Source organism: Meleagris gallopavo, chromosome 11, assembly GCF_905368555.1.
Source record: "Meleagris gallopavo chromosome 11, MGAL_WU_HG_1.1, whole genome shotgun sequence".
Taxonomy (NCBI): Eukaryota; Metazoa; Chordata; class Aves; order Galliformes; family Phasianidae; genus Meleagris; species Meleagris gallopavo.
In genome coordinates, this window is record NC_139414.1 from 18,666,893 (window position 1) to 18,686,553 (window position 19,661).

The window sequence follows — 19,661 nt, forward strand, 5'->3', positions numbered from 1 at the left end:
GCGCGGCCTCGCCGGAGGGCGGGCGGGTGGGTCTCGGGCGGGGCGGCGGCTGCGCGGGCGCGGAGAAGGCCCCGCCGCCACCCCGCGCTCCTGCACACGCAGGCAGCGGCTCGGGGCGGCGGGCGCGGAAGCGCCGGGACTTCCTCCGGTGGAGGCCGCTCCCCGCGGGGCGATGCGGGCCGCCTGGGTGCTGCTGGCGGCGCTGGGCGCCCTGGCCGCCTATTACATCTACCTGCCGCTGCCCGGCACCGTGTCGGACTCGTGGAAGCTGATGCTGCTGGATGCCACTTTCCGGGCGGTGCAGCAGACGGTAAGGAAACGCCATCGGAGCCCGTCGCCGGCACCGCGGGATCGGGTCCTGCGATACCCGGGCTGCCCGGGAGGAGAGCTCGGTGCCGCGTCCCCACGGCCGCGCAGGGGGCGAGGCCGGGTCCCAGGCGGCTCCTGGTTTTGTCCTCGTCGGGCAGTCGGACGATTGTTCACTGCTGGCATTCAGCCGCCCAGCTGGCTTTGTGATGGAGGTCTTCCTATGTGCTGCAAGCTGTTTTCCGACCCGGGGGCTTTAGGTCAAAATAATTAATGGCTTGTTCTTCCATGCGCTAACTGATGCCTTAAGGAAAGAAGACGTAGGGAAATTATTTCAAATGTCGAAATCAAGCGGCCTGTGTTTGAAACTGTATTAGTGAACAAAACCCTTTCGGAATAGCTGTTTTTGCTATAAGACACGATTGTTTTGTTGCTTTATGATCTCTCCCTCACTTTCTCTCACAATGTGTGTGCTGGCATGAAAAAAAGAGATCACGGACTTCTGATGATGGCTTCAGCTATAAGCTTGGTTTTCTGCCAGGCTGGTCTGATCTTTGACAAGGACTGATCAGCTGTGGTCACGCCTGATTTAGGATACTGTCTGTGTCGAAGTATTTCAGTCTTTTTTCCTAGCAGCATTTCAGTTCATTATGTTGTCCCTAAAACCTTCAACAGCTTGCATGTTGAGAGCATCAGCAGATTCAGAAAGGATGAATTCATGGGCAGGGGACTCATAAACAGATACCAGAAGGACTAGGTGGGAAGGTATCTTCTATATTCCTAACAGTAACTGCAGAAGCAGGATGACAGTGTCCAGGCTTGCATACTCTCCCTGAATAGCTTCTCTGGCTGCCACTTTTGCAGTCAGAGTTGGGACTAGATGTAGATCGAACTTTAGATCAAACCCTGTTCATCACAGGGTTGTTGGACTAGATGACCTTTAAAGGTCCCTTCCAACTCAGATGGTTATTTGATTTTCAATAGGCCACTCAGCTGAGCCAGTGGGATGTGAAAGAATAAAGCTTTTTGCTTATATACTCTCCCTTAAAGAAATGATACTGCTATGACAGGTAAATTATGTAGACATAGCCTACAACAGCATGTTTTCCTTTAAAAAGCTGTGGTTTGACATGCACTGGCTTTGTGCTGGTAACTAAAATAACAACACATATCTTTACAGTGGAGCTGGAAGTTTAATAATTGGAAGGGCTACGATGGTCACAGCGTCCTGCCTGCAGAATACGTGGTAACCTTTCTTCCAGGAACACCTGAATCAAGTCCATAACCTCTAGCTGAAGGAGACCTATCTTTAGAAAATCATATGACTAACTCTATATATGTAAACTGCTGTTGGCATATGTACACATTCTGTTTGCTTGTGGTTTGCAAGGCATAGCTGGATGAGTCTCAGTGTCTCTAGTTTGGAGGCCGAAGGCAATCCCATCCCTTTTGGAGTATCCCGGAGGTCTTCCTCCCAGAGGAGCTGGCAGAACACAGCATGCCCTGGTGGCAGCTGGAGCAAACTGGCAGCACTGAGGTGCCCACATCTGTCTCCGTCTCTGTTAGGGGAAAGTGCTAACTTGTTAGACAGTTGTTCCCATCTGTGGCCTTAGAAATATGATTACATATAGCAAGGCACAGGCAGCTTACAAAGCACAAGAAGGAATGAGTGGCTTTTAGACAGATGCGTAAAGCATCAGTGAGGCATTAGCGGTGCCCTGAACCATAGAACAGGTAAACTTGGGGGTTTTCTTTCCAGAGAGAGCAAAATGAGGTGCTATCTAAGTGTTTAGAAGTCTTTCCAACACTGAGAGGTTGCACAGAGTCAGCAATAAGTGACTGCCATTAAGAATGAACTGTGTGAACTGAAGCTAAGATTGTAGAATTTAAGCCTGAGTACTTACTGTGGTAGACAGCTTTAGTGTGTGTATATACAATCAAGTGTATGTCCTTCTGTAGAGCTGAGCTTCCCTTTTCTTTGTCTACCGGAGGTTGCGAGACCAAATGATTTAACGATGCTCTAAATGTAACCATTGAACTTTCACCTACCTCTGAACGTATTTTCAGCTCGCTATTTATTACTTTCCTTTGTAGGTTTGATAGCCAGACAGAAGTATGTTACTAAGCGATTTTTATTTTAAAACCTCCAAAGTATACTAAAATCCCTCTTTCCAAAGCATGAAACAAACTTTATGTGCTCTAAATACGGTTGTTTCCCTATTTTGAAATAGATTTGTGCTGACTCTGACAATCGAGCATGACAAGTTCTTGTTTGGGATAATGTGCTTGTTTTCTCACTCCTTTTATAAGCACTACCAATAAAACACACTGAAGCTGGCACTGCCTTTCAGCGTAGTAATTATAAGGTGCTGCATTTCTGCATGGAGTTTTGTCTCAGGCAGCTAATAAAATTCCTTTACAGGCTTGGGACTGACTCAGTGTCCTGAATCAGAGCAAAACCCAAGTGTTTATGTATTATCACATGGCTAAAAATGCATAATGCTTATAGGGCAGTTTTCATAAGTAGGTTTCACAACATATTACAAAAGGGAGCTGGTGCCATTGTCCTAATCTTAGTCTAGGGGAAATGCAGACAGTGCCTTATTTGAGGTCACTGAAAATACTGGAGCTGGATGTTCAGAGCCCTATTCCTGTGCTAGGTGTAGTATGCTGTGCTGCTTTCAGAATGAAATCTTCAGCTTCATCTTATTAACAAATTGGTGCATTAGCTTAGAATGAGAATAATGTCTTTATCTGTCTTAAAATGGGACTTGGCCACAGTTTTATAGAAAACTGCAATGTTACACAGAAGTTTTTGGTCAGAAGTTGAAAGATAGTGAATACACGTGTATATAAGACTGTCAGAACTCAGTTTGACTGAAATTTGGATAGCCACAGAAAACTACTCGGAATTATAGGGATTATATATGAGCAATAAATTAGACCATTAGAATTGTTTTATGTGGTATCTGTCAAGAAGGGCCTAAAGCAACATTTCATAATTCTGCTGTTAACAGCAGGATTGATATAGGCACCTCTCCTTTTCATTACCATTCTCCCTTCTTGGAGTAAAGAGAGCAGCATATGTTTATTTAATAAGCCCTAAGTTATTTCTGAACCACACTATCAAGGTACTTGCTATTCTGATGCACAGAAAGGAAGAAAGGATTTTTTTAAATTATTATTTAATATATTTTTTTAACTGGCACAGCTGTTAACAGATTTGGAAGGACAAGCACGTTGGCATCCAGGCTGTCAGGCAGGCATATATGGAAGAATTTAGACAGCTGTAGAGGGGAGAAAAGTATCCTTGTACCTCTCATCAGCTAAGAAATGCTTTTATGCTGCTCTGCCACTTGCTTCCTTTTAGAATAAAATCTAGGGCATGGGGCATCAACATTCAGAGTAGAGAAAACAGTAATTAGTTCCATCTAACATTTTAATATTTAATCTACCTACCCGTATATGGAGAGATGTAAATCATAGTTGTGGCCATCCAAGTAAGCTGATATTTTTGCATGTAAGGACACAGTCTTGCAAATTGGTTTACAATAATCCACTGTGGTCTTACATGTTGCAAATGAGTAGGAACAGATACAATGCAAGTCCTGTTTGCAGTAGAGAAAAAAGTTATTGGCAATTTGGTCTAAAAGCAGTTCATCATGGATGAATAGGTGTAAGAATGAAACTTCACAATGAAAAAATAATAGAGCTTCTCCTAGTTGATAAACTGTAAAACAACCTTTTTGGTTTCCTTCCAGTTATAAAGGAAATTAGAGCACTTATCTTTGAATCCTTGAGGACTCCCTGTATAACAGTTTTCAAAAGTACACGTTAGGTACTGTGCAGTAATGCACCTGTTCTAAGAAATGGCTCTGTAAAATGAAAGAAAATAGAGGTTAACCTTTAGATGGGATAAACTTTCTGAAATGCAGTCAGACCAATATGTTCTGCGCACAGTAAGATGGGGAAATGAGCCTGTTTATTTTTTTTGCTAGTCTCTCACTGTCTACAGATACTGTAGCTGGCATTTTGGACTGTAATGTTACAGCAGTGTGTTTTGCAAAATGATGCCTGAACTGAGGATAATGTCATTCAGGAGCAGCAGCATCTTCTAAAGGTAGGAAATTAAGTCTTAAGAGGTTCAGCCGCCCAGTGTCAGCATCATTATTCGGTGAGTCACACATGAGACTTGGCTCAGTCCTGAACAGTGACTCGTGTAAAAAGACAAACAGCTCAAGCTAACTCCCAGTTCCTGATCTCAGCTAAGGTCAGAGCAGAACCTGGCATCTCACTGCTGCGAAGGCAGTGAAGGAAGCAGCTGATGTATTCAGCTTGGCACGCTGCCTTTGTGTGCCATCCGAATGCAACCTGCTGCTGTAATTTCAAGGCTAAAGGTCAGAGATTTGTGAAGTTGGATAGTTCACATTGCCCCTAGGACAGTGTCACCTCAATCCTGATGTGCTGAGTGTTGTTTGAGATTATTAGAAACTTAGCAACAGAAATACACCTTTTCTGGTTGGTTTTTTTTGTTTGTTTGTTTGGGTTTTTTTTTGTTTGTTTGTTTGTTGTTTTTTTTGGTAATAGAAAGTACACAATTGACACAGAGTACACGTCTGTGGAAGAGGAGTTAAGCATAATCACAGCGATCGCTTGGGATTCTTCATAAAGGGATCATAAAGAATTCCAAGCGACCCTGACGAACCACCAGAAGAATCCTACCAATTTAGAGGCAGATACTGGTGATTAAAGGTGAAGTCATGGTGCCTTTCTTGAAAACTTCTTTGGTGTTTTTTTTGTTTTTGTTTTTTAATCACAACCCTAACTCCTCCTTCAGTTCTTGACAGTTTTCTCCTGCATGAAGTTAAAACATCTCTCACTATTTGATATCTCTCATCAAAGAATTTGCTAGGAAGAAGACAGTTGTGACCTTAAACAGCTCAGTTTTTTGGACTGTCCCTTCCTCGTAATCCTGGCTAGGATGATATCCTGGTAAAAGAGAAGATGGTGGCTGTGGAAGTTACTTGGATTTGTTGGAGAGCTGGCGTGTATAACAGTGAGCATAAATCACAACACTACCAAAACAGCCATAGATTAGAGTGCCAACAACCCTAAAATGAAAAGCTGCAATCAGAACTGGGTGATAGACTGCCAGTGGGTAATCAGTGCACACTGGTTATTTGCTGAACTGGCCCAAACACCAGTAAGATACTCACATTTGCCCTGCTCGTCCTCCTGCCTGTGTAGGTCTGTCCTGCTCCATAACAGCTAAGCTCCATTAGTCATTCTCATGAAGTTCAGCTCCATTAGTCATCCTCACGAAGTTTACCAGCCACATTTCTTGAGGTTACCTGTTTAGAAAATGAAAGTGTTTACATGGTTAGAATTTTAGATGATCCCATCTGGAGCCAGGAGTTGGAGTCAGCGATCCTTGTGGGTCTCTTCCAACTCAGGATATTCTGTGATTCTATGACTCTGTGGCTGCAACACAGTCCTAGATGAGATTTAGCCAACCATTAAATACAAACATATACAAACAAGATACTACGGATAGTATCTTACATAAGAATTTTGTTTGTAGGAACTCTGGACAAGGCTAGCTCTTTGCCAGCAAAAAGCACAATCCTGATTGTTGTAAATAACAACCAAATTGACTGATTAGATACATTTCCAAAGAATGTGCTTATAAGTCCTGGGCAGAGAAACCTGACGAGGTAGACATAAAAGAACTATTACTGTTCCTTTTGTGCCTTGGTGTACGAGGTATCTCTTCCATGTTATTCAATTTTTTTATTTTTTCGGTTCTTGGAAAGAGTGGCCTATTGCAGGAAAAAGGCATGAAAGCAACTGATAAACCTGCAGAGGGCCATAGTGTTCTGTGGTTTAAAAAAAAACAGGGCAAAACACTTCTCAGTAAACAGCTGCAACTAGCCTTGAAAAGAAAACATTCCTGATTCCAGGGAACATGTGGTAATCCTGTCTACAAAGAATGTGGATAAATAGCCTTTTGCAGCACAGTTGGTCTGAAAAAAAATCTACAAAAATTATTTTTTTTGCTTGGCAGTATTTCCCATTAGTTACATTCCCTGGGAACCTCTCTAGGGCATGTGGAGGATCATTTTGCTGGGTGAATAAATGGCAGTTCAATAAATTGAATGGCAACTTATTAATAGGTGTATTGCTCTTCAAGGTTGAAGCTTGAATGGTGTTTTCCTATGGAAATTTTTAAGTAACAGTGTGAGAAAAGCATGATCTGACATTCAAAGATACAGTTGTGAATTCAACATTTCTGCCCACTGGGTGGATGCTCATTTTTTTTTTACTCCCAGAGGAAAGACCTTAAGAACACAGAAATGATAATCCAGCAACAAAGCAGCAAACATACCAAGATTTGGTTTCTCACCAAACTATTTCAGCAGGGTAACCTTACCACCAAGCCAAGCAGGAAAAGAAAGTAACTTCTGTAAATTTTTGTTTTGGAAACGGATTCTTCTCTCCCCACTCACATTACCACTCCATTGTAGTTGGCAGTCAGAGACCCTTTTGGGAAAAATCTCAGTCTGTCACTTTCCACAGAAATCTGCAGTGGAACAGGGCTGCCTCAGGGTCTTTTTCACACAGCATCTACTGAAAGCTGAGTTATATGCATTTGTTTGTTTACATTTAAACTAACCATAGTGGATTTAAAAGCCATGGGTAAGGACAGTGACTGTAGACTCAAGGGAGCAGATCCTTTTTGGATGCATGAAGTCTCTCAGTTGATAGGAGGTGCTTCAAAATTTGCTTTTCCTCAGGAGGATGTGTTGACTGCAGTGGTCCTCTGTTAGCTGTCCCTTCTCTTTGAGAAGACTTCCCTAACAGAGATACTGCACTGAAAGTAACTGTGGAAAATGGTAGTGCAGAAGGACAGTAAAGAAAACCAAAGCAAGAAAATGAAATCTCTCTCCTCGTGAACATATAAGTCAGAAAGAGACTGTAAAACTCTCACTTGGAAAATCACATTTATCACACAGAATCTGAAGTGGCTTCCCCTTAGTTTTTGTACAGGTTATGCTACAGCAACTATCTGTTCTTTGCAGTATTCATGTTGTTAGACTGGTATCTGAATGACCATTCTCTCCCTCTCCTGGTACTGAACTTGTTTAGTTCATACTAGCAGGTTTGCACTGTACTGGTGATAACAGCAGAATTGAAACACTGAAGTGGTTATGGGTTGACAAGCTGTACAAGGGGAGCAGGTCACGAGCATTTAGGCTGAAGGAGTGCCTTAGATCCCAGGATTATCTGCTTAGAGAAACAGGTTTGTTTAGGGGAAAGTTAAAAAGAAAATCCTGGATTTTCAGAAGGGATAAAATCTATCCTTCTACCCTAAGGGCACAGAAAGTTGAGATCTTTCTTTATTTTCTTAATGTTTTACACACCCACACAGAAGAAGTAACACGCTTGAGTCTCTGGGGAAGAAATCACAAATCTGCCACAGCTCTTCAATAGCATTTCACATCTTTTCCAATTCAGCGGGCAAATACAGGGCGAGCCAGTAAATAAGCACTGTATTCCTTTGAGACTGTTCCTGTTTGCAGATGCCTTTGCAATCAGTGAGAACTTAATTTGGAAATGGAAAGACTTACGCTTTGGGGTGGAATAAGAGAAATAGTTTGCATATTTCCTACCTTACCACCACAAAAAATGTTGACTGTGTGGTATTGCCCTCTACTGGCACCGGTCTGAGATGCTTTGCAAGCAGAAAAGTGGAATCTGCTGGTCGGTCGGGTTTGTCCCTTTCGGAGGTGTCATTCAGAGGCAGGAATGTCTTTTATTGCCAGGGTTTTGTTCTAATACAGCTTTAAAAACATTACAAGTTTTAATAATCATTCATTTTCTGATGAATATTCTAAGAATTGATATATGTTTTCATACAGAAGCTGCCTTTTGAAGATGGTTGCATCAATGCAGCATCATTATATGCTCTGGAGTAACTAACCTTTTTCTTTTTTCTCCCCCCAAGTGTCACTTGATTCACTATCTGAGACTCAGCCATCACTTGATAGTTCTGAATTATTTGATTTGTACGTTTGACAAGCTGAAGTCTGTCTCTTCTGAACCCATTAACATAACGGATGTTGTTTTTGATGGCGTGGAAGTCAGAGTGTTTGAACCTCCTGCAAAGCAAGATGAACCGCTGAAGCGCAGTGTTGTTTACATCCACGGAGGCGGCTGGGCCTTGGCAAGTGCAAGTACGTGTCTGTTGGTAACTAAATGGGATTCTGGGCTAGTTTCCTCCCAGCAGCAGAAACCAAAAGCTGTTTTTCCTGCCAGGAGATGATAATTTTGCAGAGACATACCTGAATTTAGTAGTCACCATCTCCATTCTGGCGGAACAGATGTAAGGAATCATGATAAAAATATACAATGGATGCACTGGAAAAATATATATCTTATTAGGATGTGAACTGGAAAAGAACCAAAAGATTAATTTTGTAACATCACAACAGGACAAATTACACAATATACAAAACAAACAATTACACAAAGAGTGGACTGAACAAAATTGCATGCAAGAGCATTGCTAATGTTTGGCTTCCAATAGTGTGTATTTGAGAATACATACTGCTGATCCCAGAAAACAGCGTGACCAAGGATATGGGTAGAGGTGGGTTCCTTACTCCCTCTCTTATGGAATCTACTGTGATCATGAGCAGAAACTACCTTGAAAATTAATTTCTCTGATGCTTGTGACTTCCAAGTTAAATGTAGTAAGGTGTAGCTGTAGGCAACAGTAAGCTAAGCACGGATCCTTCCACATCTCGCAGCAGGAGAAAAGACTTGGAAAAAGTAGGGGCCTGCAGTTCTCAAAGCTGCTTTGAGGCAAAGATCAAGAATGGGTAGGAGTCTTTGTCCTTCCCATTGCTTCTGGGACAACATGAAGGCCTTACAACTCTGATGCATTGTGAAGCATACATAGACTCATCTGTAAAGAGGAAAAAATTCAGTGGGCTTTTCCGAAGTGTTCTAAAATATGCAAGAGATTGTACTGATTGCATTAAGACTGTATGTATAAGCCACCTATACCACAACTTAAGTGAAATTTAGTGTCCTAAATAAGTTCAAAATCTGGTCACTCCTCACAGAGAAATTGAGCTTTGAAGTGAGTTTTCTTAAGCCTACATAAGGGATGTTTGTTAGAGTCCTGCCCATCTCATTTGTTCTGTAACAGTTGGCATAAGACTTGCTGTACAAATAGTTTATATTAAACTACAGTGCTTTGTTTGGATGACTGTAACTCAGCTATCCTCAAGTCCAAGATTCAGAAATTAATGGCACAAATGTTACAGCTAAATGCTAAATTCTAAGGCTAAATACTTTATAAAACACTTAGTGTCCTAGTATATTTTATAGTACCAGGAATCCATGATTAAGAAATTGGAAAGGAATAAAATTAAGCAAAATCAGTCTACTGACAGACAGGATTAATCCTCTGTTAAAGAAGTAGTTCACGTAGTTCACTTAACATTAATAGGGCAGCTCATTTGAATCAAGGCAATACATGCTGCAATAAAATGAACAATCAGTGACTCATGTGGTAACAGCTGTTTCCGGATGCAGTGGCCCCAGGCCACCAGGTATCTTGAATTTTGTCCTGTTGTGAGAGCTGTGATAGATGGGTGACATGACAAGCCCCAAGTCACCAAGAAACAGATGAGGGGGAAAAAAACATCAGACCGCAGGACTTCTCATGGAGTGAATTGTGTTCCTTCTGCTAAAACGATTTGGATGTCATCTGGCTTAAGCTGATTTAATTTGCTTCTGTTTGTTAGAAGTCTTTATGTTTTCTGAGAAGGCTTTCTGTTGTGGTTTTACCCTGCAGGTGCCTGAGCACCACACCACCACACAGTCCTTCACTCACTCTCCTTTCCCAGTGTGATGGGGGAGAGAATTTAAAAAAAAAAAAAAAAAAAAGGAGAACTTAGGGGTTAAGATAAAACTATTTACTAAGATAGAGGAAAGGATAATAATTTTTATATGTACATAAACATATTTATAAATGCGTGTAACAAATGAAGCACAAGCAATTGCTCACCAGCCACCAACCAGTGCCCCCAGCTAGCCCTCCGAGCAGTGGAAGAGAGATGAACTCCAAACCTTTCAAAACTTTTTCCTCACAATGTCATGTGGTATGGGATGGCCCTTTGGCCAGTTTAAGTCAGCTGTCCTAATTCAGTTCTCTCCCAGCTCCTTGGGCTCTTCATTGAAAATGGCCTTGGCTCTGTAGAGCACTGCTGAGCAGCAACTATAAACATTGTTGTGTTGTCAACATTGTTTTTTTCTCCTAGAACCAAAAACAGCACCATACCAGACACTCTGAAGAAAACAATTCCATCCCTGCTGAAACTAAGACAGTTAGGTGTGGCTTTGTGAAATACTGCCATAAATGGACTTGCAATGTACCTAATGCTATGTCCTTTTGTTTCAGGAACGAGCCTTTATAACAACCTCTGCAGAATCATGGCTGAATCTCTCAATGCTGTAGTTGTCTCAATTGAGTGAGTAATCTAAAATTAATTACATAATTTTAAGGTATTTGAAATCTGTAACGTAGTTCTTCTAGCTTTGCCCTTTTCCCTTGTTACTGACTTGTATATAAGGCTTTAAACTTGGACAATAATTCTCTACCTGTCTGATATTATTATCCTTTTAGAATAACAAACTAGAATAGAATCAAAAGTTCAGTTGGATTTCTGTTACTTTTAGAGGTCATTTCAGAGTGCAGAAATGTGGGAAAAGAGTAGAATTTTTAATCACTTGGACAAAACACTGAAATGCAAATTTTACACGTTCTAGTGCATCTCACAAACGTATCTGCATGTAAGGAGTGCACCTAAAACCTGAGATCACTCAATTGACTTAAGTTTTAATTCTGTTAATGCTTGTCAAAAACAATTTTGTTATATACCTGAAGGAAGGCCAAATCACATCCCTCTGACTTCCTATGGAGCAAAAGAGAATTTTTCATCCTTAACTGAAGGTATATTATACATAAAAAACCAAAGACCTAAAGTCTGTCTAAAAAACACCACTTCTAAGGCTCTCTGAGCAAGTGTCTGCAGTCTAAGAATTAGCAAATCATTTTTTACTGCTCATTAACCAAAATACACAGTGAAGCATGGCGGTTCCTGCTGTTCTCTCAAGCAGCCACTGTTGAAGTCAACTCATTTCAGCCCTGTACTCCACTCAAGAGCAGGAGACTGCCAACGTGCTAGACAACAGAGAAGCAGCACTGTTTTTTTCACTAGCTGAACAATTCCAAAGTAAACAAGCCTCTCAGCTAGCTAACTAAATTACCAAGATGACTCCAACTTGAGTAGTACTCTTCTCACCCTTATTGTCAACTTCAATATTTTCTTTTGCAAAACCAATCACTTGATGTAACTACTCACGGCTCTGACTTGCAGTTGATTACATACCAAGCTCTGTGATCTAATTACAATTTAATTATATGGAGTTGGTGTTACTGATTCTCAGTAGGCATTGTAGTGTACTTTAAGGGTTCGCTTTTTTACTTCTTTGTTGGTTATTAGTAGAAAAAAAGTAAAAAGGAAAAAAGCAGGCAAGTATCAATCACTGTATTGGAAAATCCCTAGTTACTCATTTTCTCACTTAAGGTGATATAGTACTGGCTGTTCCTCAGAGTTGTTTGTCATCTCTCCTTAGCCATTATATCTTTCAATCAAGGCATTTATTTTGTTAGTGAAGTCTAATTAGATTTTCTTCATTGGTTGAGTTGCACATCTCACTTCTGCGATCTATACACAACATCACCAAGTTCTGCAAAGCCTAGTTCACTCAGGCCACTCTGATATTACTTTGTAGCTGATGTAATATATATTGTTCACTGAAAGCAGAACAGATCTGATGTTCAAAACACTTGATGTAAATTAAGCTTAAAATTTATTTTGCATATACCACATTTTTTAGCTTAGGTTCCAAAGAAAATACTTCGAGCCAAGAAACAGTATTTTGTTTTGCTTCAGAAGTAACAGCAAGACTATTTCTTCACTTTGAACTAAAAGACATCTCTGTAATGACATTAACTTCTGTCAAACTGACAATAGAAGTATTTTCTCAAAACATTGTAAATTAGCTCTGCTGAGAATATGTAAAATTCATTAAAGATACAAAAACTGCAACCGGAAAGATGTGCTTTGCACCATAATGCCCAGTAACAACTCTCAGGCTACAAATGATTCAGTAAATACAAACTGACTTCCCCTACACTGTTATTAAGGAACTGAGAAGATGTAGTAAACAGGTTTCAGCTGCTGCTGCTCCACTTGCATATTGCATATATCCCTGTCTCTCTCCTTGATAAAGGAGAATAATTATTGAGTCTTGGATTAGTGCAAATCATTATTACTTCACTTCCTGGCTACTGTTAATTTCCTGGTACAGAGGTACAGCTCTCCTGAGCTTAAATAAACATTTGGGAAACAGAGCTACCAAGGTGTTTGTCTCAGTTGAGTCTGCTGGGCGTCACTCTCCTTCACAGCAGTTAAGGTGGGGAGCTGAGATTAAAAACAGGCCAACAGGAATAACTCCCTTACCAAGGATGTTTTTAATAGTAACTCACTTTTATAATGTATGATGAAATCCTTTGTTGGGAAAGCGCTGCACAGTGTTATACCATTGTGGTGTTTTTCATATCTAATAGGTCCTTATAAACCTTTTAGAGTAAGAATGTTAATTATAAGGTTAAGTATTACACACCTCATTTTTTTCTCTAGTATTTATCCTAATAAAATAGCTATTTGCCACTAAGATGTATCTGCTAGTATTTATTGATCAGGAGAGAGAAGTATAGTAACTAATAATTGTCTCTTACCTCCCTTCTTCTTTTGTAGATACAGGCTGGTACCAGAGGTGTGCTTCCCTGAGCAATTCCACGATGCTCTTCGTGCTACAAAGCATTTTTTGCAGCCTGGTGTCTTAGCTGAGTATTCGGTTGACCCAAATCGAATTGCAATTTCTGGTGATAGCGCAGGAGGAAATTTGGCTGCTGCTGTGTGTCAGCAGGTAACATCCAGTCTCTGTGATGAATTACACTTTAACAGTCCCTAATTCCGTGACGCATATAGGTTGACAGGTTCTTTGTGCTGCATCATCACAAGGTGATGTGCCAGTGTCAGAGACAGAGTAGTACCTCTCTGTATTGAAAACCAGCATCTTGTCATTTTACAGAAGAAAAATGAGTCAATTGCATGAGTCAAGTAGCTTGCCATATCTTAGTGCAGTTATGAGTTCTTATGGGCCAAATTTTAAGCACAAGCAGTTAAATGATTTCTTGTAACCCCTTTTGCTGAGAAATTCTTTTTTTGCCTAAGTAGGTAACTAGCTACATTCATAACTTACTAATTTATCTTCCCATTTTCAAGTGCTTATCACAGAAAAATATGTTCTTACTTCCTCCAAATACAGATGAAGGACAATAAATATATAATACATGAAGCCTTAAATTGTCTTCCTGCGGCATTTCACAATTAAGAAATTTTCTTTTGTGCATCTCTAGGTTAAGCATAATCTGAATTTAATCTACTAAAGACTTTAAAGTCTTGCCTGGGGCAAGTAATAGTATCATTCACGGTTGAGTGAAATATTATTAGTTTTTCTGTATTGCCATAAACCATTGGTGATAAGAAGGTACATAGCCTGTTCAGGCAACTAATTATCATGACAACCTTGCTCAGACAACTAATTATCATGACAATCTTGCAGTATTGAATTAGCGAGGAAAAATTAATAAGGCATTGAAAGTCTTTGTCTTGGGGATTGATCAACAGGATGGAGCTGTGATTTGGAAACAGCATTCATAATTCATTTCCATGACGCTGAATTCTTTTTTAAATCACTGATGTAAGACTGTGTCAGCAGAGGTTAAATAGACTAAGGTTCTTCAGCCTGAAAGAGACAAGGTAGATACAATACAGATTTATGTATCTTGAGTAGAAGGTGAAGGAAAAAAAGCGCCTGCTGATTCTTCCACTAAAAGGAATGAGGGCGTACCAAAAATTTACTTTGTAGGCTCAAATCAAATGCAGATGGTAGGTTCTAGTCCAACACAGAGGCTCTGCTGCACACAGTAAGTAAGCCTTTGGTAGAGAAAACCAGATGCCAGCAGTTTGCAAGAGCTAAAAAAAATAATTTAGATAAATTGATGGAAGAAAAATTCTTGAAAAGCTATTAGAAGTTCACATAGCTCCGTTGACTCTATAAGCCCTTCAACTGTAAATAGTTTAACTGGAAAAGTGTGTTAGAAGTATAATTTAATGTTATTGTTTTTTTATATCTGCTATTTCTGTTGGAAACAGGATACTGGAACTATCCTGAGTGATCATCATTACAAGAAAAGAAAAAGATCAGGCTGTTAGCATTTCAGACAAAACAAGAGCTCTATCTGCCAGTAGAATTGCATAAGAACAGAATCTTGTTTAAAAATTATCAAGTGGTTGTTTGTGTGAAGTTCAAAGTTGATATTGTAATGTTTATTTTCTTTATAATCACAATTCTATTCCGTTCTTCCCACAGCTTAGCAAAGATGAGCATTTGATCATCAGACCGAAACTGCAGGCATTAATTTACCCAGTCCTTCAGGCATTTGACTTCAATACACCTTCATATCAACAGAATATGAATATGCCTGTTCTTCCTCGTTATGTCATGATTAACTACTGGATAGACTATTTCAATGGTAATTATGACTTGGCTCACTCACTGCTGATTAACAACCACACTGCTCTTGATGTACATCAAGCTCTGACTTTCAGAGGACGTCTGAATTGGACATCCCTGCTGCCCTCATCATTCAAAAAGAACTACAAGCCTGTAGTACAAACCACAGGCAATGCAGAAATAATCCAGGAGATACCAGCGCTGCTTGACGTGCGAGCAGTCCCACTGCTGGCAGAAAATGAGACTTTGCAGCTGCAGCCAAAGACTTATATCCTGACTTGTGAGAATGATGTCCTGAGAGATGACGGGGTGATGTATGCCAAGCGGCTGGAGAACGCTGGTGTGGAAGTCACACTTGATCACTTTGATGACTGCTTTCATGGCTGTATGATATTCACGATTTGGCCTACTGATTTCTCTGCAGGAATTCAGACCAGGAACAGCTATATTAAGTGGCTGGATGAAAACCTCTGAGGAGAGAGCTTCTCTAGAAGACACTGTGCTCAGCTCTGGTGTCTGTTCTTGTAAAAGAACAATCGATGAAAAAGTGCACTTTTCCAAATCATGATTTCATCCATTCAGCTGCAGCTGGGGGATGGCTGCAGACCACAGACCACTAAGTGTAGCGTTTACCTGCTCAATTGGCCTTGCCCAGCAAAATACTTCATGACGTTTTTTTCAGACTTCAGGTTCTTTTTTTTCCTTTCAGATGACTTGCCAGCCATAAACAAATGTTGAGCAAGAAGATCAGCATTCCTGCCACATTCTTAACTAGCTAAAACTTTTGATCTTTCTCTCTTAGTTAGGCATAAAGGCCACAACTTTAGAAAGGAGCCAGGTAAAGCCAAGCACCTATATCTACGTCTGAATACGTATAAAAAGGGAGAACTAATTTTCAGCATTGTTGAGCACTTGTTGATAGAGAAGAAAAGCATGAGCCCTCTCACTTTTGACAGCAGAGACGCACATTTGAATATCAGGAATGGATTTAGGTGTTGGCTTTTAGACATACATAGAAATGGTTCCTAAATTAAAAATAATAAAAATTGCTTTTCTGGGCAGTAAAGATTATGCTAAGCAAGTCTCGTAGCCAAACACATAATTCAGCTTTGGAATTCAATCTTTATGGACTTTTAGTGGCTTATATTTTATAAAAGCACAGAACAGAACATATTTTCAGTATTTTAAATTAAAAAATGTTATAGCATATATGGAAATATGAAGAATAAAGTGTGTAGCTGCAGAGTCTAGGTTGATTATGTGAACCTCAAAGCTTACTGTTTGGCTAAGAGTATGACACTGACAGTTTTTAAAGCCTCAGTTTTGTGACCTCCTTACAGAAAATCCTGAGTGTGCTAAAAATAATCTGCTGTGTGGTTTGCACTAATGTTTGTAATTAATAGTGGAATTCTTTGTTCGTTGACTTTCTTTTGTGCTAGTAGCATTTATTGTATTTCATGCTTCCTGGAAGGAAAGAAACAGCAAGCAGAAGTGGGCTCTAATCTGTACTGGAGACTTACATTGGAACCTCGCTGCTAATCCTCTTCTGTCTAGTAGACTGAACCTGAAGTGCTAGCTAAGATGATCTAGCCATTGTGTAGCACATCTCTGCAGTTTGAACCATTCTTTAATATTCAGAGATGCAGAATAGCAAAGTGAAACCACTTATAACTGTGTCTATCTTCCAGGATGTTTACTGCTTGCAGAAATGAAGGCTGTATCAAAATGTTGTGCCCGCTGTATCTAGGCAGAGAGAATGGCTGTCCCGTGACTAAACTCGGGGATTAAATTCATTGTCAGCTTCACTGCTGACCTCCTGTAGGAAACCAGGAGAACAACTTAATCTCCTTGTGCCTCACTTTCTTCCCCTGCGAAACAGGGAGTAGTCATTGCCTACCTCACAAAGGAGTTGTGAAGCCGAATTCATAGACATTAGTGAAGCACAGGGATACATCACCGAATCGCAGGCACTGAACAAACCCTCAGCTTTTAACTGTCTATCATTCTTCAGCAGCTGGCTCGGAGCACTCTGCCCCACTGCAGGCAGCGCTGTTGGACTGCTGTCCTCCTAGGAAGGGAAGTGATTTCTGTCCTGCCTCGTGTGAAAGACCAGGAAGCTGAGGGCTCTTGCCTGTTGGAAAATCAGAACAAAAACAACATCCTGAGATTATTTCTGAAAAGTTCTTCTAAGAAAAAAAAAAAAAAGAAAAGAAAAAAGAAAAGCCTGGTAAATCAAGCCGCCTCCTGTGATTTAAAATACATACAGAACAGTCCACTTTCACTGATGTATAACTTAAATAGGAGAACGGCTTTACTCAGTGCATCCTAAAAACACCACATTGTTAAGTTGCTGTATGTATTAAGCTGCTAATGAGACAAGGCCTCAATGTAGACTCAGTCACGCAGGCTGAACTAATTTCTGAGCATAGGTTCATGTGGAGGTCACAAGCCAAAGCTGTTTCAACAGTGGCCCGATTCTTTGTCAAATTAGATTGTTACAAGGCTTGGTGGAATTGTAGCAGCCAAGTGACATTTCAAATCAGAATAAACTTTGGCCTATATATCCCCTTAACACTGCAGAAGTATTCAATTTTTTTTTAATAGATTTAAGTCATCTGTCTTCCCTTCCTCCCCCATAGACACAACTTCAGTAGATACAACTTACTTAAAAGAGATACCAAAGTTCTGTCCATTCATAAATTACTAATCTTGAAAAGGAGACTGCACCAGTATCCATCTCACTGTATGCAAACAGCTACACTTGCTTGCTCATGACTAAGAATCAAAATATGTTTTTCACTGAGTTGTAACAATAAGGCTCTCCTGGCTTTCCCACTTGCAGGAAACTATGTCAGAAGAGGTATAATTTATATTAACTTGCAGTCTTTAAAAGATAGTAGTTGTAATACTGGAAAAAAAAAAAAAAGAGGTTAATATTTTTACCATTTCTGTGGCAACTGCATTACCTGAGAGCAGGCTGCAGAGCTTTAGATCAGCCTTTGTTTATAGCTAAATTATAAATACCTGCTATGAAGTTATAATGTAATCACTGCTGTATTTTTTTTTTTTTTTAACTGAAATGGAGAGCTGGAATATATATTCCTGGAGTTGGTTGTATATTTCCTTCATGCACTGAAGCACATTAAGTCTTGGCACAAGAAGTGGTAGTAAGTGTATAACTGGATTGAATGTATTTACTGTCATCACCAGCTTGACATGGCATCCGAGATGGCAGCACAGCTTGGATGAGATGCACAGAGCTCATACAGTAGCTCTGTCAAAGTACCCTGACTGCTTTTACCATGCAGCTGTATGGGTTAGCACATAGCGGCTGCAAAGATGCATTGCGTTTCCTATTGCATACAAAAAGAGGTAAAGTTACAGCTGTAAAAAGACCTTTTGGTACGTAGCTGCACAGGACACTTGATTAAAATTCAGCGTAAACCTTGAAGTAAGTGTTAGTTGCATCCTCACCTTTCCTCCTGCTTGGTTCTCCCATGCAGACAGTCAAAGAGTTGAAAGTTCAGCACTGCTTCCAGCTGAACTGCTGCAGTCACCCAAGCAGAGCACTGACAGCATTTTACAGAGGTCTGGTGCCTGCAAGGAAGAGGTTAAGGTTAATGCATGTTAAAAAAGCTTTATCTGTTCATGTAGTGCTTTATTTCTTTAGTAATCCCCATTTGGAAGAGTCCTACAGTCTCCTGAAGTGTCTTTGTGGATGTAAGTAGCACCTTCATTCCTTTAGTTTCACAAAGCAGTTTAGGGCACCTTGCACGATTTAGGATCAGATGCAGAAATGCTTCTAACACTGTTTCACAAATGTAGTGAAAAGTCTGCCTTCTAAAAGTTACTCGACAAATTTGTCTCATTACCTTTCCATTAAACAAGCATCTACTTTCTGAAGACAACCTTTTCTCCCCCCTCCGACAGTTAATTTAAGGACAAAGCCTGCACAACACGAACCTATGGCCACTTCAATCCTACTTCATAGATTGGGAACTGTATTAGCAGTTCCCCAGCAGTTTTGGCCAATATTCACAGAACTAAATGAAGTTTTTGTTTGTGCAGCCTAGAACCTCTTAAAGAATGAGAGTTGAGCATTTCTCAAAACCAGAAGCAAAATGAAAATGTGTAACGGTGCATAAAAATCACTAATATCAATTTGTATGTATGGATTTGTATCAATGGGTATATTTCTAATCTCTGATTAAACTTTATGAGAAACTTTCTCAAACAAAGATGCTAGATTAACCTGACAAACCTCTTAAAAGCTGCTCTGATCTCTAAGCTGGTGTAATTAGTTCTCTTATTTATGATGTTCAGAAACCCAAAGTGCAACATAGTTGATGTGAATGCATTCAGTAATGTACATGTGACCGTTTGTTTGCTTCTCTCCCCGCGCAGGGCAAAGATCTTGTAAGATCTAATTAGCAAGTGCGATTCAAACGTGCTACTGAAGAACAAATAAAATGAAATGTATCTGCTGTTTTCTTCTGCTTTTTCTTTTTTCTTTTTTTCTAGATGTGCAACACTTCCAATCTGAGTTTTCACTTAGAAGAGGTCAATGACAGTTACTGCCCAAAATGCTGAATTCAAACCAGGGTGGATATTTGCAGAGCAGGAAGCCTTGTCTG

The 19,661-nt window shown here is 40.1% G+C and overlaps 2 protein-coding genes across 6 annotated transcripts in view; one reads left to right on the forward strand and one right to left on the reverse strand.

Moving 5' to 3' along the window:
• NCEH1 (neutral cholesterol ester hydrolase 1) lies at positions 1-19,521 on the forward strand. The gene is made up of 5 exons (XM_003209213.4): positions 1-310; positions 8,312-8,540; positions 10,778-10,847; positions 13,203-13,374; positions 14,884-19,521. Exons 1-5 carry the CDS (start codon positions 173-175, stop codon positions 15,499-15,501), a joined length of 1,227 nt encoding a protein of 408 aa, XP_003209261.3. The 5' UTR covers positions 1-172; the 3' UTR covers positions 15,502-19,521.
• Positions 18,069-19,661, reverse strand: part of LOC146543652 (uncharacterized) — a 24,077-nt gene continuing 22,484 nt past the window's right edge. For all 5 annotated transcript variants that reach the window (XM_085232859.1, XM_085232857.1, XM_085232858.1 and 2 more), the window contains one exon: positions 18,069-18,624. The gene's annotated coding sequence lies outside the window, so the exon portion shown is untranslated. The remainder of the gene's footprint in view (positions 18,625-19,661) is intronic.

Excerpts from the sequence above, each read along its gene's own strand:
- NCEH1 (XM_003209213.4), top strand. The coding sequence starts at position 173 with ATGCGGGCCGCCTGGGTGCTGCTGGCGGCGCTGGGCGCCCTGGCCGCC. Across the intron at positions 10,848-13,202 it reads GCTGTAGTTGTCTCAATTGA|ATACAGGCTGGTACCAGAGG; the intron begins GTGAGTAATCTA and ends CTTCTTTTGTAG. Across the intron at positions 13,375-14,883 it reads CTGCTGCTGTGTGTCAGCAG|CTTAGCAAAGATGAGCATTT; the intron begins GTAACATCCAGT and ends TTCTTCCCACAG.